This window comes from Lonchura striata, chromosome 5, assembly GCF_050655825.1.
Source record: "Lonchura striata isolate lonStrDom1 chromosome 5, ASM5065582v1, whole genome shotgun sequence".
NCBI lineage: Eukaryota > Metazoa > Chordata > Aves > Passeriformes > Estrildidae > Lonchura > Lonchura striata.
Window position 1 is genome coordinate 23,691,430 of NC_140707.1, and position 24,575 is coordinate 23,716,004.

Here is a 24,575-nt window from a genome sequence, read left to right on the forward strand (position 1 = left end):
CTCAAAGGACCTTTGTTCTAAGTAACAAGGTAAACATGCACAAGTATAATAAATTTAGAAGTGCTTAGCAGTTACTTTTCCAGAAAAAAACAAACAGAACAAATGAGCAAAGGCATTACTCAAAATCCCATTAGCTGCCTGTTTTCCCTTACAGCAGTCTAAACACTTCCAACGATCCGTTCCAAAATTATTATTTTGATCCATTCCAAAGGTATTAGCTGTGCAAATAAACCTGGTCGTGCAATGAGGTCCAGTCTGTAACTTAGTAAAAAAAAAAAAAAAAAGTAGATAATTACTCTGATCCATACTTACTTCTCGGGTGCTAAAAAAAAAATAAAAATAAAGGAATAAAAAAGGAAAAGTGATGCGCCTCAGAGGGAAAACACTTCGATACTCTGTGCCCGTACGAACAACTTTTCCGCGGCATCTCGAAGCTGGATGACAAGATAAAGCACAAAGTCGCGCCAGTTCAGCGTTCCTGCCCCTCCATCGCTTCCTCATCGTCCCTTGCTGCGGCGCCTGGCGGGGGCCGGCCCGAGCCCCGCACGCTGCCCCGGGGGGCGGCCGGGCAGACACAGCCACACAGATTTATATTTTAAAAAAGATCGCGGGAAGTGCGGCTCCCGGGGCCCGGGGGAGGCGGGACGGCGGGCGGGAGGCAGGGAGGGGAGGAGACGGGAGGGGAGGCAGGGGGGCGGGCGAGGGGCCGCTCCCGCCTCACTCCCACCCCGCCGGCTCGGCCGCGGCCGCTGCCGCCGCTGGGCGCTGGGAGGCGGCAGCGAGTGCGCGCCGCCGGAGCCGTTTGAGGAACGCGAGCGGGCGAGCCAGACTTTTACCTTTTCTCTCTTTTTCCCGTCCTCACCCACCATGCCGCGGACGCCGCTGCCCGCGGGGGACGAGCGGCGGCTCAGCCCGGCGCCCTTCTCTTGAGGGGATGCGGGAGGCGCGGCCGGGACGCAGCTAGCGCGACCCGCGCCTCTCCGCCGTCCTCCCCCTGCCGCGTCCCCGACCACCATGAGGGAAGAGCGAGAAGCTGCGGCGGCGGCCGCCTCCCCCGCCGGGGCCGGCAGAGCCCCGCAGCACTGCCCGCAGCCGGACGGCGGCGGGGCGGCCGCCCCCGCGGCGCTGCCCGGCAGCGCGGAGAGCCTGCGGAACGGATACGTGAAGAGCTGCGCGACCCCGCTGCGGCAGGACCCCCCGAAGAGCTTCCTCTCCTTGCTGCTCTTCCCTACCGCCTCCTCCTCCCGGGCTCGGCTCGCCCTGGGCGTCCTGGCCGCCGCCGCTGCCCTCTCGCTCCTGGCCTTTCCCGGCAGGGGCAGCGCCCGGGACCGGCTGGACGAGAGCAGCTGGCGGAGCCCGCGGCCGCTGCACGCCTTGCTGTGCCTGACCCGCTTCCTCAGCCCCCTCTTCAGCATCGCCTGTGCCTTCTTCTTCCTCACCTGCTACCTGGTCGGCGGCCGGCGCGGGGAGCACGGCGGCGGCACGACCCGCTGGTGGCTGCTGGCGCTGCCCCTGTGCTGCTACTCGGGGGACTTCGTGGCGCTGCAGTGGCTGCTGCCCGCGGAGGGGCATGAAGAGGAGCCGCAGATGTTCATAGGAAGGCTCCTGACGGTGCTTATCTCGGTGGCTGCGCTGACCCTGCCGCAGAGCTCCCTGAAGTTGCGCCGGAGCCTCCTCGTCTTGCTGTTCTGCAGCCTGGTGTGGCTGGTGTCGCTCAGCAGCCTCCAGGCGCTGCCCCCAGCGCTCGGCCCGCTGCTGGCCGGCACGGTCGGGGTGGCAGGCTGCCTCCTGGCACTCTGTGGCGGGGAGCACGGCATCTTCTCGGCGCAGAGCCGAGGAGCGCACCACCAGCATCACCGCCACCCGCGGCTCCCCAGCGTGGAGGAAAAAGTGCCTGTGATCAGACCCAGGAGGAGATCTAGCTGCGTGTCCCTAGGGGAAACTTCGGTCAGCTACTACGGCAGCTGCAAAATGTTTAGGAGACCCTCGTTGCCTTGCATTTCCAGAGAGCAGGTAGGTTTCTCCGAAACTTGAAGGAGAAACTTTGGGAGGAATGAGCGCCACTCCATAGCTTTTCCTGACTGCTGTGTGTGTCTGTGCTGGATGTCTGCTCACTAACAAACTCCTGCTAGAGGAATGGAGGAGAATGTTAGTCCCTTAGCGGGTTTCTCAGCTCGGTTCTGCAGAATCGATATAACCCTTTATTTCTGCGTGGGTGCTAAATCATAATAATGTATTTGTGTAGAGCAGAAGGCTCGCTCGCTTTTATGCATTCTCAATTATTAAACAGCCGTTCTTATTGATTAGAGCAAAACCTCAAACCAGTCAGCTTCAGCTATCAGTTACCGTGTTATTTTGGTTTTTTTTTTCCGAAGCCCCCCACCTTCTCGGCGTCTGGCAGCCTTTCCGAGAGAAACCACAGCTTTCTATGCTGCCCGGCACATCTGGTTCTTCCCGCTTTCTATCGACAAAACCATTACCAAGTGCTAAAGAAATAGCAGGTTTTGAGGGATATTATTTATCGAGTGCTGGCGTTGTTTGAGTGGCAGCTGTCCTTCTGCCCTGCAGATTACTGTCGTTTGTTCCCCTCTCTCCCTCTCTCACCCCCCGCTCCTCGCTCCGCCTAAGTTAACGTTACTTTGGGGTTGATGGGTTTTAAGAAACTTCTTTTTACTAAAGAGAGAGCTGTTCAGTAGGGGCTGGAGGGATGCCCGAAACGCTCAGTTTTCTTGAATGGAACTCTGTTGGTTTCTACCTCTCGGAAAACTTTTCAATGAGTCTTGTTTTTTGTAGCGTAAACCCCCGTGCGTGTGGAGGAGTTTGTTTTTATTTGGGCACTTGCACGTCAACTGCGGGAACATCGAGTTGTGTTGGAACTGGCCCGAGGCTGCTGCAAGTGGATTATCAGCCCGTTGTAGGAGGGAGAATGAGGGAAGTGTATTTAATAAACGCGCAAGTGAGCAGTTTCTGCGAAGTGATTGTTGCTGCAGAATCCCCCTTCTGTTACTGTCATCGGTGCCAAATGAAATTTTCTAGTTTTTCCTTGACATTTGTTCTATAATGCAGGTCTTGTGATTGAGTGTGAATTAGGTCTGAGGAAATACGAAGTGAATCTGAAGCGGTGGAGTAGTTTTCGAGCATTTCCCCCCCTGAGTTTGCCCAACAGAATTAATACAGTAATTTTTTGCAGTGATTAATACAGTAATTGTTTCTGCATAAAAGGTTAAAATGCAAGTATGCTGGGACAGTCTTCAGAAATAACTCATTCAGTACGTTGCAAATTATCTAATGCATACAATGAAAGAAACATTAAAATATTTTGCTAGCAGTTAAGATATGTAGGGACTATCATATAATAATTTATTTTCTCTGTTCCCTTCTGGATAGTAAATGCAATCCTTTGCTGTCACATTTGTCTGTAGCACAGAAATCTCAGAAAATGTGATTTAATTAACCTTTCTAGATGACAGAAGATATTTGTTCATATGCAAGTTACTAAAAGCTTCCTTTGACGTTCGGCTCACTTCTTAAAGGCATGTGCATATTTCAAGTTAGGGCATTCATTATTCTTCAAGCAATATCATAAATGTCAGCTATAACTAAATACATAGGATTTATTGGCAATGCTTAAATCATACATGTTCATAATAAGATGTAACTTTTTGGTAGACTTCCAGAATTTGATACCTTTGTTATCACTAGATGTGAACAACAAAGAGATATGAAGTTCTTAATTTTCCTAATAATCTGTTATGCTTTACAATATATATTTGTGCTTTGTTAAGCACAGTTTAAATGGAGATCCACAGATACATGTTCTCTGCTGTATTTTATATGCAATTTTACAAGGATAACACTGGTTAAATCCTCTGATCTCCTGTCTGACTTGGAGAGAGTTCAGACATTGCAGAGCTGATAAAACATCAATTGTTTGGGCAGGGGTAGGAAGAAGTAAACCCATAATGTGTGACTTTATTTGAATAAACAATACAAGGTTTTCATATTGCTTCCGTGAAACTGAAGGAATGTGTGTACTTAATGCTTTTCAGAGAGCATCTATTGTGTGGCTTTTCTTTAAGAGCTGGGTACACATTTTGCAAATCTTTATAAAGCAGTACAGTGGTTCTTTTCCAATACTAATATTTCAAGGAATTGAATGAACATAGTTAGGAAGATGCTGCTGGTCCACCATGACAGAAATACTTTAATGAATGAGAGATAAGTTATTATTGTGATTCTATTAGATGTATTTTGTGTGATTGTCACAAACCTCTTATATGTAGAAGAAGTTTATGTCAAATATAGAACAGCAGGTCAATGGGGTACCCCAAGGATCATCTGGGCCTACCTTTCTTGGCAAAATCACTGCCTAGACAGGTTGGCCCAGCACCCTGTCCAGCTAAATCTTGAACTTGTCCAATGTTGGGGAATCCATTACTTCTCTAGGGAGATTATTCCAGTGGCTGATTGTTCTTATTAAAAAAAAAAAAAAAAATCTAATTTTGTGTAGATTTTAGGTATTATTTGATGAAAATAAAGAATGTTAGTATTGATCTTAAATTTTCAGTAACGTGGATTTGAGGTTATATGTACTCTCTATCTACTTAAGTATACAAGAAAATAATTATATTTATTTGATTGGGTGTTGGGTTTTTTTTCAGCCAACAAGGGGTCTGTGTGCATGGAGGGGGTGGGAACAGGATGGAATACTAACACACAGGGGAATGTACAACCAGCAGCACATGCACACAGAAATTAGATGGAATGATCATCTTTTTTCTGGGGTACAAGTGGAAAGAGGCCCTGTAAGCATGGTCCTGAAAAAGCTTGCAAATTTGAGTAATCTTCATGGCAAATACTTAGATATTGCTTTCTGGACTTCAGTAGGTATGGAAACTATAAGGCTGGAAAGTTGATAAAATTAGATTATTCTTACAATTTCTATGAGTATCTATATCTACTTTAGCAATCAAAGTGTCTAAATTCATGCTGTGTGTGTCTCTTCTGCAGTATGTATGTCTAGCAACTTAGTTTGAGGTGGGAGGAAATAAACTTGAACAGATTATGTTTTTATGTAAGTATACTTAAATGTCAATATCAAAACATATGAATACACATTGTGGGAAACAATATGACTCAAATTACAGCTAAAAATTTTGCAAAGGCAGTGCCTTTTCTGAGCTCCACTACATTAACACTTTTGCCAATAGAAATTGATAGGATTTTAGCAGTAAACAGGCAGTATGTGCTCTTACTTCAATATTCATCTCAGACCCAGAGAGGAATTGCAGTAAGACTGCAGTATTAGTTGGTATTTCAAACTTTGTGTACATCATATTTTGACTGCAAGTATTAATTGGATGGTAATCTGTTAGTTCTACCTATTGCTACTGATATCAAAGGGTTTATCTTTATTGACTATTGCACATTTAGCACTTAATTTTATATATTTTTTTGGTCTGAAAGCCAAATCAGGGAATCTAAAAGGTGCTCGTCAGTATTGCAGATGTTGTAAACACTATGTCCTGAAAAATATGGTAGTAAGACTTTTTTTTTTCCCCTTAACTTGATAGTGGACATATATATGAGAGCAAACACCTATGTGTAGGAAATCTTATATAGGAGCTTCTCAGAATTAAGACAGAATATTCATATTTTTCCTTGAGTAAAGAATAGGCCTTCCTAATTAAATACACATGATACATGTCCAAAACAGTCTGCAAACAGAACTGACACACACTTTTTCTGGTTATCTGACTAGGTTCAAACACGCAGGAAAGCTGGAATATTTCATGGACAAAGACTGCTTTCATGTTGCACTCTGTTAATTACAGGAAGAATTGTCTTGTGGTTAGAATTGGATTGACCACCACCTCTCCCCAGTTTCTGTTCCAAGCTATATCATACCTTTGATGTATTACCTTAGGAACATCAGGACTTGATTTCAGGAGTCTGGAATATTTGTGTAACTTGAAATTAATGCAGTTCCTTATTTGCTCATGTCATGAAATTTACATCTGCGTCTGTTACCTATTTGTGAAACAAATTACACTTTGTCCTTAAGTTTTCAGGGCATAGACTTCCTAGTGTAGAAACTGTCTGTTAATGTGTACTTTATAATCTGATACTGAAACAGATTTTTAGTATCTGTTACACTCAGATGCTGTTTGCAACCCAGAAGCAGGTGAACCTTTACCTGTTGAGTGCAGCCAGTAACAAAATATAATTCTCCTTTCTGTGTGTTTGACAAAGTTCTTTGCTGTTTGGAGTTTCCCACTCATGAATCCAAGGACTGTTACCACAGCTGTACCTACATGGCAAGATGTGTTTCTGTTGTTCACCAAATCTTCCTGTCTCTGGGGTTTGTCTTATGGGGGAAAAAATCAAGGTAGCAGTGTGTGTTCAGCTGTGAATGGAATCAATCCAATGGGATGCAGCTGAGTATGAGGAATATGCAAAGACAAGGATTGCATGGCGAAAGAAACAGACTTGGAAAACTGTTTCTGCAACCATATTTTGGATGAGTGGGATTCTCTTTTTTCTGTCTGGTTCTCTCTGACATTGGCAAAATATATTGAGCTAGATGAAAGGTGAAATGAGAAGTAAAAGTTGGTAAAAGTTCCATCTCTCCCTCTCTCTCCCTCTCTCCCTTGTGGTATTACATCACAAAGACAGGATGATTGAATCATGGTTTGCCTGTAGAGAGGTCAGAGTTAAGATGTTATCCTCCAGCACAGTTTCACCTGGGACCACTGAGAATGACAAGAAGGGTTTTAGGAAGACTGAGTGCCCTTAATATCTCTGTTAGCTAAGTTGAGCTTAAGCTGGTTTTTAGATATCCAAGACTTGGTGGCAGTTTATATTCTGCATAAGTCAAAGCAGGCAAAAGCGTCTCTGAGCTGTCTGTGTAGCAAAGCAGTTTGATGTTGCTTCAGGTGCATTTTCCTGGAAAGAAAATATAACTGGAGAAAGGAAGGAGATCAAAGACCGCTGCTGGAGAAATTTGTTGGAAGGTGAGGGAAGCATGTTACAGAGCATTAGTAAGAAAGAAATGAAAGAAGCTGTGAGAGACAGTTCCAACAACTGCATGATTGACTGTGTTGAATTAAAATAGCAGAATAAATTGCATAAAGTACTAATATTCAGCCTGGACCAGGAAGATGTTTTAAATTTATGAAAGAAGCTTGTAGAGATGAGAAACAAAAGGTGCCCAGAAAAGTTTCTAGAATGAAAAAGAGGGCAACTTCCATGCTGGGGTTTGTGAACAGTGTATTCTGGAAGATTAAATATGAAAGGGAAGAGAATGGCAAGAAATTTGGTATATTTTCCTGAGAAAAATTCATATTTTGACACTATGTATGTCTGTGCATGTATTTGCCTGATAGTACTATTCTAATAATTGAACTTGAGCAATGGAATTGATTGTAGTAAATTGGCCTTACAAGATCAAATCCTCGCAAATTTTATGAAAAGAACATGAATGGGAAGTGAAGAAACCCTACAGAATATGCAGGGCAAGTCTGCAGTGTGAGCTCAACTCTCAGAATCCTCATGACAGTGTCTCATGTCATGAGTGAACACCAGAATGATGCAGGTGGTGTGGGGAGTCTGTCACAGCCTGGACCTTATGTGACATTTGTTTGGAAATTTATATTTCTTAAAAAAGCTTTTTTATTCCTGGCTTTTCTGATACTATAAAATGAAGACTTCATGCAGCCTTACCACCCTCAAAACAAATCACTCAACAAAACCAAATATAACTATTAGATACCAGTTGCTGAAGATGGGAAAGAGTAAATCTTGTTTTTTTTTGTACAAAGATTGGGGATTATAGGCAGGGAAATTGGGGGATGTAGTCTGTTCTATTGTTGATGTGAAAAGTTCTGTCTGCCAAAAAAGAAAAGAGAGGACAGACCACAGGAGGCTACAGACATAGAATATTTTCCTGGAATCTCACTGATTTTTCAGGATAAAACTGTGTGGAGAACAAGCTGAAAGAATAGTTGAAGATGAGAATAAAAGAGGGTGAAAGGAAGTGTTGAATTTCCACATGCCTTTTCCTGTGGCTGAAAACAATGCTTAACAAGATGCAACGACACTACAGAATAAAGTTTAATGATGGGAAAATAAAAAAAAAAGGGGGGGATTTCCTGCAACTCAGTAGCAGAAATGAAAATTTAAGGTTGAAGCTAAGGCTTGGATTAGTCAGGGCAGACTGTGCAATATCTGAATTATGGTTGCTGAAGCATAAAAAGGATCAATGACTTTAGGAATCCAGTGGCAGTAAAATTGTGCTAGAGCCTTCGAAACAGACAGGAGCCATGGATGTTAATAAATGAGAGTTCACAGGGTAACAAGTAAACTGGCAGATGATGATATTTGGGGAAGGGAAGTGTTACAGATATTTGTGAAAGAAATAGGTCAGGGAACTCTGTGCTTAAGGAAGACGGGAGAAGTGAATGGCCTTATTGATGAGTGTGGCAAAACAAACTGTTCTAGGAACTGGAAGGGCCATAACAAGGCATGACTGCGGAAACAAAATGTCAGCTTCCAGAGCAGTGTTCTATTTGAAAATGGATCATTCAGCTGGAGAAGGACATCATTGATATCAATATGGGCAGCTGGTGAGGAGTAAGTTTTGATGTGTTGGGCCATCCTCACTTTTTCAGACAGAGCTTTTGTATGTAGCACATTCCTTTGAAACAAGTGCAAATTTATTGGGAGTGGGCCAGACCAGGGCACAGATACCCAAGTAGTTTTTTAATATCCTTCTATTTGTTTGATAGTTCAATATTTATGAATAACAGTGCTGTTATGCAGAACATTTGTGACCATCAGTGTTCACTTCAGTTTGTACAGGGGTGTGTGAAAAAAACTGGCATATTTCCAATTCAATGCCTGATCAAATGGTAATGTTGACAAGTTTTGTTACTCAGTATTGGGTTGCCAACCTTAGTGTCCCTTTATGCAAACCCAAATACCTTCACTAAATTAAAGGCATGTTTGCAGCAAATGTTCCATTTGTTGTTCATTTGAGAAATAAAAGTTTGTTTTATGAAGTATGAAAATGACATTTTCCCTCTATAATTTCCTATTTTTAAGCTATTCAAGATACTGTAGAAAGGGTACCATATGAGGCTGTATTTGAGTGCTTTGGATTTGGTTTTGAGAGGTCTTCCCTCTTTTATAAGGAAAGTCCCAGGCTTTTTGGTGTGAAATGGCATTACAGGTATGTTGGATACAGCTGTATCCATGCTGATGATGGTTACAGAAATAGGAATGGGGTTTAATTTGGGGTGAGTTCATTCATTTTGCCAAAGCAGGCAGTGCTGCTCCCCCACCCCAGGAGAACTGTATCTCTCAGGGGTGGTGATACAGCAAGCCTGTGCCACACCTGCCTGTTAATATCTACTGTCAGGATGCTTTTGTCAGCAAAGCTCATAATATAGAGTGAACGTCTCTAAAAGTGTGTGAAAGCTTAAGTTATCAGAGGGAAATTTCTTGAGTTTTATTGAAATAACAGCTTAATTATGACTCCCTGCATAGGCACTATGGTATTAGCATGTCTCAACCTTCATGACTGGTCATGCTTCATTTGTTTTTGATTAATAAATGCCCTTTAAGAAGATAGGAGCTAAATTAAAGGGTAAAAAATACATACTTTTACTGGGTTTACTGCCTGCATGACTTTTTTTCTACTTTGACTTAAAACTAAAGGCTTGTGTTTCCATTTAGGGTCTTTTTATTTTTCTTAGAATCAGTTGATATCGCATGTTCAATCACAACATATTTATTTTTTTCTCCTAAGTATTGTTGTGTGATACCTGTTTGCCACTTCAAGAATATAATTTTGTTCATACTGCCTAGTTGATTCTTTAAAAAGAATTCTAAATTTCAGAGTACTCTAAAGTTACTAATTTAAGAAGCACAGTTTTTAAAGGAGTTTTTTTTCTAGTACCTTCTGGCTATCCAGCAGAGTTTCCATCCTTGACACACCTTCTGTTTTTCAGTATGCGATGACTGCTCAACAGTGGCTCTCAGATACCTCATTATCTCCTGTGTGAAGCCTGTGGGGTGGCCAAGGCTTGTACTTCTAGAACTTTGTGTGCTTTCTCTGAGGCAGGGATACATCTCTGTTTTCATAGGATGTCATTAGTAGTTAATAAAACCCAGTGTCAGTGTGGTTTAATGATGCTAACTTTAAAAAAACGATTGTGTTTTGAGAGAACTCTTAAGTGATTATGTTGATTACTGCTCACAGTGGTCTTAATTTCATTTGATTTGCCACCTAGACAGTGTGATGTGCAAATACACCCACAGGCTCTTCCATACCTGCTCTTGCAATTCCCTAGTTCCTATGGATTCTCCCTCCCTTGTTACATAGTATAGAATGAAATTTCAGTTTATTTATACTGCATTTCTGCAGGTACAAGCAGTTATGTTCCGATGTGTGAGTAGAAAGGAAGGGAAGTTTGTGGTGAAACCTGAAGGTGTGATTAGCAGGCTGGAAAAGTTTAGATCCTGCTGTGCCTCTGAAACACCATCTGCTCTGGCAGCGAGTGCCCTGAAGGAATTGGCTGAGACTGGAAGGAGCAAAGGCACGCTAGCACAGCTTTCCTCTTGGCCAGTTGGATCTGCAAGAAGCAGACTTTCATTTGCTCAGGGAAAGATGAATATTGGTCCAGGTTTTACTGTTTCCACTGAAATTGTCCATACAAAAGGGCACTGAGACACAGATGTAAAGATATCGTTAATGATGACATGATTATTCCTAACATAATAGTATAGGGTAGAGCAAGGATAGTTAGTATAGGATGGAGCAGTATATATCATATCTTAACTAAAAAACACAAACAAACTTGTCTTATCCACCCTGCATGCGTCCTCATTCTCTCCTTGTTTCAGCTAACTGCATTTTTGGGGCAGCCAAATATCCTTTTGGGGATCACTTTTGGGAATATGCTCACAAAGCAGATTTCAAACGAACCTTGCAGTGAAGGAATTTCCAGAGATTATTCACACACAGACGTTTAGGCATCTTCTAGTTTTAATTTTTTTTTTTTTTGTTTTTGTTTAAATTATAAAAAAGCTGTGGAATGTTACTTAGGATCTTTCTAATGATTAAAGAACTGTAATATATCTGTCTGAAATTAAAATGAATTATTACACGATGTAAATGACAGCTTTTTGCTGTTATGGCAAAGCACAGTTGAAAGTATTTTGATTGTAAGTATTTGTTAGCTTATTTTTAGGCAGTTGTAGAAAGCATTAATTACAATTTTTATCAGCATTTCTTGCTAGTTTTTATTCAGCACAGCAGAATATTTCCAGCTCTTATAATACAGAAACTCTAGTTTTTCCTTTTATTTGGAGTCTCTGCTTGAGCAAGTTGGATTGAGAAGGAAGAGTTTGGAACAGCTTTTGTGTTAATGGCCAGTCTTTTTCTTTGTCATTGCTGTTACTTCATTTATTTTTCATAACTGGCAGCCTGTTCATTATATGACAGAGAATTTCAAAGAAGTTTGAAAATAATAAGTTTGCAAGTGATTTTCTATGATGTCAAGATGAAAATAAGAAAATGGGACTAGATGAGCAGAGGCAGATGTGATGCTGGCTATTGCGTTAAGTGTGGTCTTTGTTTTCAAACCCTCTGAGGCAATGACTGTCAGAGACATCTGCAGAATGTTCTGATGAAAAAAACAGTACTTATATCCTATATGTGATGGATAAGAATTTTTTTATGAAGAGCAAAAATCAGAACTAGATAAGAGACCCTAAGCTTCAAACAGTCTTATTAAAACTGAGTAAAACTCAGTGCTTACATGTAAAATTTACATAACTCATTTTTAGGCATAACATTTCAGGACAAATTGAGTTAGAAACTGGTACTACATCTGTAAACATGAAATGGATATATTTTTAGGAAAGTGTCTCACAACATTAGAAAATATTTGAACTGTGTTGCATGTAATAAAGAGGTGCCAATTCTGGTATCTGCAAAAGTCAGTACAGCTTCAATAATGGACCTCTAAAGGTACATTTAGTCCTGTGTAATTTGTCTTTTATGAGAGTAGTTAATGTTAAGATCTCCTTTCTAAAGATTTGTAAGTCTTCCATGCTTGCCTTTACACTTGTTCTAGTAGGAAGCTCCCTAGAGTCAGCAGAGCACTTAAGCTTTCAAGTGGAAAAGAACATGTGTTTTGCAGTGTTTAAGGATTGAGATTATAGTCCTTACTTGTTTAAAAATTCACAGAGCTTAATGTAATTTATAACATTAACAAGTGTTAACAGTCTTGAATACACTCCTAGAGCTATGTTTCTTTCACCTGTCTGCTGATGGATAGGTTTGGTGTGCCTTTAGAAGCCACATTTTTATTTTTTATTATTTGGGCCTCAAAAGTACAAGGAGTATAATTTTACTTTTGAGCATAATAATGTTCAGAAGTAAATTGCTTATTTGTTTGTCATTTTTTAAAATATAATTTTTCTTTCTTTTTCCTTGTTTTTACCTTTTCTTCATTTACAATAATTTGAACACCTCTTCTTACCAGGGTTCTCTTTCTTTGTTATAAAATCAGTACCATAATTTGGTACAAAATTGCAAGTGTCTTTTTCAGCAGAGATATGAAAGTGTTCTGTCTCAAAATACTTTACTTTTAGAAACCTAGCAATCAAATTATTGTTTAAAAATTTATAGAACATTTTGTAGCATATTACTTTTAACACAAAGGAATTAAATATTTATTTGTAGTTACAGTATTAAAATGTTTCTAGAATCTGTTGCTTGTAACTGTCTATTATTGAAAAATTATACACAATTCAACTGCATTCAAGTTGCTGCATACATTTGTTTTTTACAGTTATGCATACCTTCTCTTTTACCTTGATATTGTATTTTGTTGTGGAGTTCTTTGTTCATTTTACTCTTTTAGTTCTGCAGGTTAGATGCAAGGCACTCACTGATCTGCTTCCTTCTCCGTAAGTGCAACTGAAAATTTGTCAGATCTGAGCTCTTAAGATGTGAGCTTTGGTGGCTGGGAGCTTATTCTTTGCTGCCCAAAGAGTATCTGCATGTGTTCAGTAGTTTCAAAACTCAAAACAATCCCCTGTTTGTTTATTTCCTGGATGGTGGGGACAAAGGTTTTCTAGGTTGGTTTGGTGTTTTTGGGTGGCTTTTTTTTTTTTAAGAAGACTAAACCAAACATCTTGTTTATGTTTTGCCTTGCTCTCTCCTGTTGTAAGCAAGCGAGGAGGGAGAAATAGGAATAGTATTGACTCAAGGGCTGCAGTTGTAGCAAGAGGAGCTGGCTGATAAATGATACTATGGAATGAGCTGTGCCTCAAAAAATAAATACTGAACATCTTCCTCCCTTCACGTCACTGTTGAAAATGGAGATGAAGACTCAGAGGATTTGTATTTGTCATTGTACTTTCCTGCAGTGTTTGAGAGCTACAGGAAAGCTTTTCCTGACCTGTATAGTACTGACAATGAATTTGGCTGAGGTGTTTCGTCCTGATTACAGCTTGTGCTGTGACAGCATCAGTAGGAGCAGAGGAATATTTTTTATCCTGATGCCTTGAGCTTTATTTACCTCCCTTAGGTTTGCACATTTAAGTGGATTTTCACAGAACTTTTCTTTCTTTTAAAAGGAATTTCAAACTTTATCTCCAGTATCTGAATAATACTTTGGTTCAGACTATCTGTTAGATTCCCAGCTGTGTTCCAAGTCTGTCTTGTACTTCCCATCAACTCTGATTCACTCTCTGAGATGTTCTGCAGTGGTACCCCTGCAGATTTCTGTAGGAGGGGTAAGCCAAGAAAAAAATTAGTGTTAAAAAGGACAGCTAGTTCCCTACCTTGTTCTTGTCATGGGCATTATTTGGGGTGTCACCTAGCTCGGTGGTCAGAGCTGTATTTTTCTTCTTGTGTCCCAGAGTGTAGCAGGAGACAGAGCTGGAGAAAACTACACTGTGATGGTAGGTTCCAGTCAGTGGATTGTGATAAGGCAGACAATAATTCTGGGGATTGTAAAAGTGCTAAGTCAATAGTATCTGGGTAGATTTCCAACCCTTTCAGAGGCTTTTGTTGGTATTTGTATATAAATATATTTTAGTGCCCTCTGACAAAACTTGTATGTAGGTATTCTTCCACCTGGTTCTAATCCACTCACCTAAAACTTCATTTTATCAAAGATATCCTTGGCAACCACTTTATGTTTTAGTTTTGGAGAACTTGTCTGAACCTTGAATCCCATAAGCTAAAGCCATCAAGTGGATCATCACTTTCCTCAGGGCTCCCTAATCCCCTGCTGGATGCATTTAGAGTGGGAATCTTCTGTATCTTGCTAGACTGTGCTGGTTTGCTTCTCTCCCCTATAGGGACATTAAGGTTCCTCAGCATGCCTTATGCCGTCCCTGGTTTTCTGCTCCTCATCCCTGAACCTGCTCGATCTCATTCTGGAATTTCCATAATCACATACCAGACTACTTCCTTTATTTTTTTCCTGAGCTGGCTTTCCATTCAGTTGAGGAAAATTATCTATGGGTGAAGAAAACATTTATTTCTGTTTTTCTTCTGCCTTCCTACAAATTATGTCGGTACTGTAGCGCATAGGAATAACATAAGAGGAATGCAAGTGAATGGGAAGAAGCTAAGCGATGCAGACAAAAATCTATATTAATAGAAAAGCCTACTGATGGAAGCATCTGTATTTTGAGAAATACACCACTGAGATGTTAGCAAATAGTTAATTGCTGACTAAGCCAGAGCATTGATCCTGTTGTGTTAACTTTTTGGTTTCTTTTTTTTTAACAGAAGTACAGGTGACAGTGCATAACTGTTCTCAGGAGTTTTATTTCAGGCTGCTCTTTTCTCTGTACCCCTGGACTTTTTAGCATAAAACTTGTTCTTTTATGCTTTGGAATATTGTTACAATATGATGCTAGATTTGAGCAGGAAGGCTTCCCAAGAAAAAGGAGAAACACAGTGCATTAGAAAGAATGAGAGTGCCAGTTAGTGGAAAATCAAGAGGTTTTCTTGCAGAGCAGTTCTGGCGTGATGCAGACCGGCCCCTGAGTGAGTAAGCTTTGGGGAAAGGAATTCTGAAAAGTCCCTGCCACTGCCTCCTGCCTGCACCTTCACATTTTCGGTACCCAGTTCTCTTTGGTGGTCAGGAAGCTGCTGTGACAGGTTGTTCTGGCTGGCTTCACCCATTTCAGAATGCTCGAGGGGGATTTCCCATTTGAAAGTGCACTCAGGAGATCACTCTGTGAAGAGGGGAGCCTTTTTCACCAGTAAATTTTATGTGCATTTTTCCTCGGTGAAGAATTGCCCAGAATTTTTAACAACAGCAACAACAAATAATTAATTTTTTCTCACCTTTTTGCTTTCTTTGTGGCCCACAACTATTCCCATAGTACAGAAAAACAGTCGTGTTTTACACCGGATAAGCACTGATGTCAGCACAGAAAAGCTCTGTGCTGAAAATAGTTTGTTTCATGTTTATTCATGTCCTGAAGTGACCAAATTCAAATTCACATATAAGAAGTAAACTGTAAAATAATCTATTTTTTTGTGTGTGAAATATATTGCCAGAAAGGCCTGCATTTGTTCTTTTTTATAATTTTTTTTCCTCCGGGATCTGCAGTTTCCCGGCATGCTGATGAGATCCATGCTCTCTACATTTCTTTAGATCAAAATGTGATTTTTGTTTTATTCCTATTTTTTTTTTAGATCAAAATGTATTTTTGTTTTATTTTTGTATATACTGGTTTTGATACATTTTAAAAATATGTTTGCTACTTATGAATTAGTCTACAGCTACTTATAAATGACTCTACATCTATTTGAATTGAATGAGAGGCAGTTTGATAGATAATTTGGATATTTGTATTTAAGTATAGTATAAAACAAGGAAAATTCTGTAGCTGTAAAGCTATGATCAGAAATACATATAACTCATTGTTTTATGTAAAGTCTGCAGGCGACTAATTGAAATTTAAAATTTTAAAATTTAATTTGCAGCCAAAACTTTCAGTAGTGCAAATACAAATTAGAAGATGCTTTTTTTAAAAAAAATAAATTAATTTTAAATTGTTTTCTTTCTCATCTTTTCCTTCTCAATTAAAAGTAGAAAAGGCAGCTGCTGCCAGGTTGTGAGAAGATGCAAACGCCTGCGCGGAGCCTGGCTGGAAGGAGTTGGTTGGAGCTGGGCTGAGTGGAAAGCTGTCACTGAAGGGTTAAGCTGAGCGTTTCTCTGGCTGCTGAGTGAAACAGGATGCAGTGACTACATTGTCAGACTGCTGGTGTGAGTGCAAACAGATGAGGAAATGCTGGATCAGGCACTTCAGCAACTTGGGCTGTTCCCTAGGAAACCGCTTGCGTCATACTTGCCAGCAATTAGCTTACAGTTCTTTTATTTTTGATAGTGTTGCAAGCTGAACTCGCCTGTTACAAAGGCAAAGACTGGCTCCATCTCAAGCCCTCTGCTTGTGACTGCGGCCACGGCGCTCGAGAGAATTCGCAAAGCGCTGCTTGAAAAAAAAAAATTCAATTTATTTAAACTTTCCGTGCTGTTTCTGTAAAGGGTCTTATAGCTGTGCTTGGTTCTCGAAAATGTACAGTCACATTTTTGTGATGAAAATGACCTTCCCTAGTTGCCAAAATTAAATTTCACCAACATTTTGGATATCACCACCTATTCCAGTAATTAATCTGAAGTTTTTTTGTGTGCTACATACTAAAACATAGTTTTCAAAATTAATGTTACCTGAGGCTTAATCTCTAAAGCAAGGGAATTTTTTTCCAAATCATTTTTTTTTTGTTGATTTAAATTCAATTATCTCTGGTGGTTACCTAGCCACTAATATAAACCAGTTAGTGTTGAAAGCAGTACATGTTTTATCTTCGAAAATCTTCATATCTCCTGTATTTCACTTAAAAACTGTAAACAAATTTACACTAACTGGCTTAATATTGATGTACATTGTTAGCATGGCTATTGTCTCATGGCTAGCTATAGTTGGGTTTTTTAGGGAAAAATCACAGGGTGACCAACAGGTTAAACCAGAATTGTTCGGTTTTTTTATTTCTCCATGGATTTATTACGTAGGCAAACACACAAATAAACTTAGGTTTTAATAAACTAGAATTATAGTACGTAGCTGAAGGCCAGAGTTGTTAAAACATCAAGGTTAATACAGAATACACATGTTCCTCAGTTTGTGCAATGCTTAAAAAGTCAGTATAAGTTAAATGCTTGAATACTTGGGTTTTCCAATATTTTAATTCTTATTAAAAGCATAAAGCATATTAAAAGCATAAAAGCATTCCCCTCCATTTCCCCCCAAACCCTCGGATACAAGGCTCAGAAAGATTGAGTACCCTCATTTCTGCACACTTATGATAAATTGCCTTGGCTGTAGGAGTCTGGCAGCCCATATTCTTAGGGCATTTTTTGGACTGCAAGCCAGTGTCATTTATGGTTAGCTGGTCACTGAGGTTGCATTCCAAATGGTGATCACTGTCTGTGTGGCCTGGGACCTTTGTCCAGGTTTCTTTCCAACTGTATTTTACGTAAATTAAAAAAAAAAATAATTGTGGAAGTGGTTAAAACACCAGGGGTTTATTGGCCATTAAAAAGGAAGAGCTCCAGTTTTTGCTGATATTTCAGAGTCGTTTGGCTGCCTTGCCCAGCCTCACTAAGACATTGCATGTGGCCACTGCTTGGTAAGGGCTGTATTTGGTGTGGATTTGTGTTGGCTCAGCTGCAAGATATGAAGTTTTACTGTTGAAGTCAATGGGTGTTGGGACTTAAATCTGGGTGATCAGTAAAGAGCTAGTGTAGATGTTAACAAAGCAAGATGTGGAAATCACAATTTTGAATTTTGTCCTTCGTTTTCTTTACCCCTTCAATTCTTGACAGTCAAATGGAGGCTATGGTGTCATCAGGTCCATGTTGGGTTTGGTTATGTCCTGTAATTCTGCCCATTTTTTAGGGCAATTCCTGCAAGTTATGCAGTACATCAGGCATATTGGATATTTTGGTTTATCCTTGTTTAGTATTTTAGCCCTGTAAGCCTTGTCAGTTTTCTTTCAATGAAGGAAATGGGAATTACATTATTACATACTTATGTTTCTGCATAACTTTTAATATTTCTAATTATCTGTATTTGATCTTCATTCTGGCACTTGTTAGCTATTTTCAAAGTGCTTTTATGAGCTGAAAATACTCAGTTGTTGTTTTGTGGATTCTCAGCCAGACTATTTGGTATACATGCATGTTTCAAAAGATAAGTCTGTAAGAACAGATGGAACGGGATGCTACTTGGCTATTTCATCTTTCAAGAATTACAGTAAGGGACTGCATGTTTTTCAGCAAAATCAGTGATGTTTTGTCCAGTTCCTGGGGAAACATTTGGTTTATATCTGTCAGTGTCATGACAAGTCCACTTGTCTTATACTGTTTATTCTGTAACAGAACCAGTCAAATAGGTGGGTGCTATGAAAGAAAAGGGATTAAGGTCTCTACCATCTCTTTCTGATTGTGATTTTTACAAATCAGCAGAATGTTTCTGCAACTCTTATTAATGTTTTGCAGAAAATTCCACTGAAAACATGAAGAAAATGACTGACAAATTTTTTTTTTTTTAAAGTGTGCGAAGTTAACATGGCCAGCAGTTAGACTGCCTTGCATGGAAAGTTTTGTACATCAGGAATGTTTCCATACCTTTTTGAGCAGCACAAAGGGGTGTTTTCTTTGTTTTGTGTCTTCATCATATTCCTAAATGACAATTAGAATCCCTTAAATGGGCAGCCTTTTAGAAATTATTATTATTATTATTCCCATTGTCTAATTTGAATAACTTTCTTCCAGGTCTTTTTATTTTCAAACTATCTTTGCCGGGAATGGTTTTTTTTTTTTTTTATTTCCATGTAATCATTAAGATCAACAGAGGAAATTACGTAGATATATTTCTGTTCTCCAGTCCCTTTCTCCTGATAATAAAATCTTCCTCTTTCTTATGAATAGGAAGTTTCTCTACATCTCCACCCTAGAACATCACAACTTCAGCCTGTGGTAAACCTGTCATTGGGCTTCTTTGTTTGTTTTGGATTTTCAGAGGATAAAAGCTAGGGAGAATAACAGAGAGGCATGCCATAGCCATCTCTAAATTTTCCTGGCATGTCAAAAGTTTTCCTTTATTATTTTGTGATTTTCATAGTTTATTTATTTGCTGTGTCCAAGTAACTAACTTGTTCCCAGTTTCTTCACTGCTAAGCTTCCTCCCAATGTGTTTGGTGTCCACACAGAATTTGAGTCCTTAACTAATCAATAGAATGTAACAGTTTGCTAAAATCCTGTGGAGCAGAGACCTTGTTTCTTCTTCTCTTTCTTTTAGATTACAGTTGCAGGTGATTTTTTTCAGTCTTCATATTCCACTACAGTTTCCTTCTGGGATAGTAATTTTATAAGCATTTTTTTACTTAAAGTGTTATCCTCTGTATACTGTACCTATTTAGATGAAATAAGATGCATGCTGGACTGCAATGACCTTTAAAATCAAGTGATTTAATGCCGTCAATAACTTTTCTATACCACCTTCCTTTCTTCCCACCCTCCTTTATTTATTTACTTTTTAAAAATTGGAATGCTGACCTCTTGCATTTGTCTCTGCTATACTCTATTTTTCCCCCCAGTCTTCCTCATTGTTCCTTCACATAGTGGTGAGCTTTTTCTTTAGGTGGTTTTTTTGGCCTCTTTTTTTTTGCTTATAATACCAGCAACAGAACCAAGTAAAGTGTATGGTGCAACAGCAGGATTTGTTGGCTGGGAGGTACAATTGCAGTGCAAGTCTTGATTAAAATTATGAGTTCTGAGGTCAGAGCATAAGTTTTTGCTGCAAAGAATTATGTCAAATCTAGATTATTTTCTCTGTAGTCACGAAAAGTTTTTTTTTTTTTTTTAATTGACCTTTGGACATAAAGTTACAAATCTGAACACCTCTACTCAAATATTCCCTTGAACGCTTTATGGCACTTACACTGAGAGGAGTGGTCCTTCGCAGCCCTGTCTGCTCATTCCTGCCCTGGCACCATCCCCCATTGTGCTGACACAAGCATTCATGAGACTACACAGTGAACTAAATTGGGGAACTAATCCGTGTTAAAAGTAATCAGTTCTTTTTTGTAGCTCCTTGCCACGTGTCTGCATAAAGGCTTTTGCTGCAGAAGGGGGGAAGTCACCCGGGGTGGGAATGAGCAGCAGAGGGAGGGCAGGGCTGCAGCTTTATTGTGGCCATGCCAAGTGGTGCTGATTTAAGAGAACTAATGGCACCGATGTGTAAAGAATGGATGTGTTTAAAACTTTCCAATAAATCAGTCAAAAGAGCATCCCATCATGCTCAAAAACCTCTATATTTTTTTTTTCCATGTCTTAAGTGAGCCATGTATTCTGCATTGTCTTTTTGATGTAAAGGAACAAAACGTTTTGGCATTGGATGCTGAAATATGGCAAACAGGTATTTAAAATTAAGCAGTTGCAGGCAAATGTGGTACCATGCTTGCAACATACAACGTTTTACACAAAGTTTTCACAAAGGCTTTGAATGGAAAGGTGCAATTTAGATATTTAAGCGAGACTTGTGCACAAATGGAGCAGAGGGTTTGTTTGAAGAACAATTAGAGACTGTGTGGTCACAAACAGAATCATACTGCACTGATATGTCAGTACAGAATGAACAGGTAAAGAGCACATGTGAATTAGTCTCTTCCAAACACCAGAATATTTGGCACTCTTTTACAGCAGTGCCTTAATACTGTTCTGTTTATGTGAAAATTCTTCATAATTCCTGGAGCGAAATAAAACGAAAACTTTATGAAACTGTAACAACACTTCTGTGAGTCACCTTCTGAGTCTTGGACTCTCATCAATTCATCATGCTTCCATCTACAGGACTGAATGTGTAATGTGGTAGTGAAGAAAAACTATTACCTGGGAGTGCAAAAGTGGAAATCCTCTCATACTGAGCAAACATCTGTCCCTCTGATGCTGCTATGTGATGATTTTTCTGACTTTTGTGGGTACCTAAGATCCAGATAAGTAAGTTGCTACAGTCAAGAAGCTTCTATCCAGCTCATTGTAGTAATCCTCCTTGGCTCTTAATTTTCACATTGCCAAAAATTTGCATATGCGGCAGCAAGAAATAGGAAAATATGATAAAAAAAGTCAGTTTCTCATTAATATTTCAAGCCCAGGCTGAATGTCGTGGGAAAAATAGGTCCTATGACTTTGTTCCTGCCAGTTCCTTTGTTCCATCCAGTTTGCAATTTTCTATAATGTGGAACTGAGCAATCCAACTGTGTATTGCTTGCTGCTGTTATAATAACTCCTAATCTGTGGTATGTTCATTTTGTAGAGCTATCTGCTTATCTATTCTGTCTGTCACCCCTTCAGTAGAATCACCACTGTAAGACACATTAAGCCACCAAGGCAATTTTTTGCAGAAGGGATTGGGAGTGGAGACAGAAGCAGGAGCACCACGTGTCTCGTTTCAGCTTTTGAACAAGTCCAGCTGCTGAGGAATAGACAGAAATGGCTTTAGGTATCTGTTTCTTTTGTGAACTTTTTTGTGTTTTCTTCTACTGTTTGCTCAAGGTTTGTGATCAAAGAGAAAATTGTGTGAAAACATCTGTGGCCTTGCTGTTTGGAGTTGTTAGCTCTATTCCTTTCTGAAATCTGAAATATTAAATTTTACACTGTGCAACTAATTATGCATTCTTAACACAAGGACCATTATTTATCACTTAATTATTATTATTACTTTTTAACATAATGTCCAGGAAGATAAGGAGGAAATTTGCTCTTGATTAAGTTCACATTTTTTAAATGAAAACATTAACAAAAATGTTTGTTACATAGATGAAGACAAACTCAAACATGGGAGAACTGAGAGGGAAGTGAAAAGTAAACTGGAGAGAAAGCTTTAATCACACAAAGAGGAAACTTTAGAAGCCTGAAGTTTGTAGGTAAAGCCTAATGTCAAGCAGAATTCACTCAATCATTTTTGATCTTCTATATCAATTATTCCTAGCCAGAAGATGGAGTTATAACACTTTAATTTTAGAATGTCAAATAAGCAGTTTTTAGGGCTTTGTCTATTTGGTAGTGATTGTACATATTAATGTGTTCTAGACAATGTGCTGTGAAGTATGAAGGATGTGCAGGGTCCTCTGTCAGTGGAATTCCCAAAATATCAGAGAATCATGGAATAGAATGGAAGATCATCTTCTTCTGTCTCCTTGCCATGGGCAGGGACACCTTCCACTAGACCAGGGTACTCAGAGCCCCATCCAGCCTGGCCTTGAACACTGCCAGGGATGTGCTGTGTAAGGTCTTCAGTAAGTATGGCTTGTTGGCAGAAATACACTGAGGAGCTGAAATAGGACAAAGACTTTTCAATTGAAAACATGATTAGAAATATTTTGTAAGAAATAGTTGAGGAGAATTGTTCATTGACTGAGTCAGTTTGGCAAGAACTTTGAGGAGTGTGCCTCTTAGCAGTCATCCACTATAATCCCTGTAAAGAGCTATAAGTGACCCTTTTCTCAAGAAAAGGGGCACAGTGACTCTTCTTTGTGGTGGCCCTAAACCCAGCTCTATGTAATGCTGCTAATAGTACAGAATACTGTGAAATCTCCTCAGGAAGTTGGGTGGCAATGGGTGGATATTTTGTGCTGAATTCCATTCTGCTATTAATCTTTCTGATAAATTAAATATTTAGAAAAGTTGCCCAGAAGACTTTAAATATTTTGCCAAATCTCCTTGTTGTGGCTGACAAACTGTCAAAAGTTGAGTGCTCTGTGAATTTAGCCAATGTTTCCTGTAAATGCTCAGTGCCATCAGGGATAAAACCCCAGGCCAGACCAGGCAATTCTAATCTGATTTCCCTACTTTATTTTTTAAACCTCACTGTCTAGAGGCCTCCAGTCAAAAATCTGTCTTTCCTATACATTACAGGCTTGGTTCTCAATGCAAATGTCCTCTGTGCAGATTTTAATTAATGAATTAGCTTGGTTACAGCCCTTTGAGTCAAGGAAAAGTAAAGGTCACCTTTTTATCTATTGCTCAGAAGCATACATCAAAACAGAAGTGACTTCAGAATCTCTTAAGTGTTTGCTTTGGTATTTAATATATAGCTTGGTTCATGATAACCTTACAGATTTTTGTTGCTTTGTTAAAATGCTAAAAACATTGATTTGCATTTCTTAGGTTCATTATGTAAAAGAGAATTTTAGTTTCTCTTTTCTTGGAACACTCTGAAAGGTTTCTTATTTTGACACAATGCTTAAAGACAATACTTTCAGAAGACAATATTTTGTCAGAAAATTTCAACCAAGTATTCAAAATGTTTCAAATTTTCAATATGAAAATTAGGAATATTGGCATGATAATTAATGCCATTCATTCTGCAGCTTCTTGTCAGTTCTTTGTGTAGCTTTATTGGTTTTATTTGACTGAAGAATTGTTGCATTCTGCTGTGCTGGTTACTTGGTAATGATTGCTACATTTACTTTGAAGCTTGAATTAAAAAAACTCATGCCCCAAAATTAAAAAAATTTGTAAAAGGAAAAAAAAAAATTAGAGTGTCCAGCATTCACAGAAGATACCTGCCTTCCTCATCCCATTTTCAGATCTGTTTATTTAGTGACTGAACTATTTTGATGACTGAATATAGTAATGTTTCCTGTATATTCACAGTGAAGTATTATAACTTCAAGAGAGCTACACAAGCTTTTATATTATTAAACTTGCCAATGTCAAAAATATAATCCAAAATTATTGAAATTAAATAACAGCTTTTGCATTTTGACATTTAAACCATACTGCTTAGTATTCTGACTAGTTTGATAACCAATGTGAACTGCACAGAATGTCTTTGTTTAAGCAGTTGTAATCATTTTTAATAACCATTTATACATGCTGGGAAACTGCATTTTCTAGTTTGCAAAGTAGTAGCTCATTTTCTGTGGCCTGAGGCAGTTAATTAAAACGGTTTCAGTGTGAAAGTGGGAGTCAACATTGTTTAAACATGGTAATGTGACTCAGTCTTATGGTGTTAGTAAGTTTGAAGTTTCTACATCAATGTTTTCAAGTACTAATATAGATTTTTTTCATTGAAGAGAAATTAATTGAACTGTTTGTTTCAGCATTTCTTTTATAAGTAGCTTTTTCTAGTCTAACCAGCTTGTTTTTGTGAACTCTCAAGTTGAGTTTCCTCTGAACATCTTTCATGATTGAAGCTTTAGTTCTGAACTTGCACTGATTATTGAAATCATAGCCCTTTCAAGAAGCTAAGCCATAAATATATCCCTCAAGTTTATGATACAAGACAAAAAGTCTTGAAAAAATAATTTCCTGTTCCCTATTTTATTTTCCTGTTAAATTCTAATATAAGGCATTGTCCTGTCAGGTCACAACAACCCCCTGCAACACCATAGGCTGGGAGAAGAGTGGCTGGAAAAGTGTCTGTCAGAAAAAGACCTGGAAGTGCTGGTTGACAGCAGCTGGACAGGA

General features: G+C 39.3%; 1 protein-coding gene across 1 annotated transcript in view; it reads left to right on the forward strand.

The window, feature by feature from the left end:
* The first annotated feature begins 799 nt into the window (after window positions 1-799).
* The window catches only part of PDE3B (phosphodiesterase 3B), an 83,220-nt gene continuing 59,444 nt past the window's right edge, over window positions 800-24,575 (forward strand). Inside the window, exon 1 of the mRNA XM_021525581.4 lies at window positions 800-2,013. Coding sequence (XP_021381256.3) covers window positions 1,015-2,013 — 999 coding nt within the window. The 5' untranslated portion in view covers window positions 800-1,014. The remainder of the gene's footprint in view (window positions 2,014-24,575) is intronic.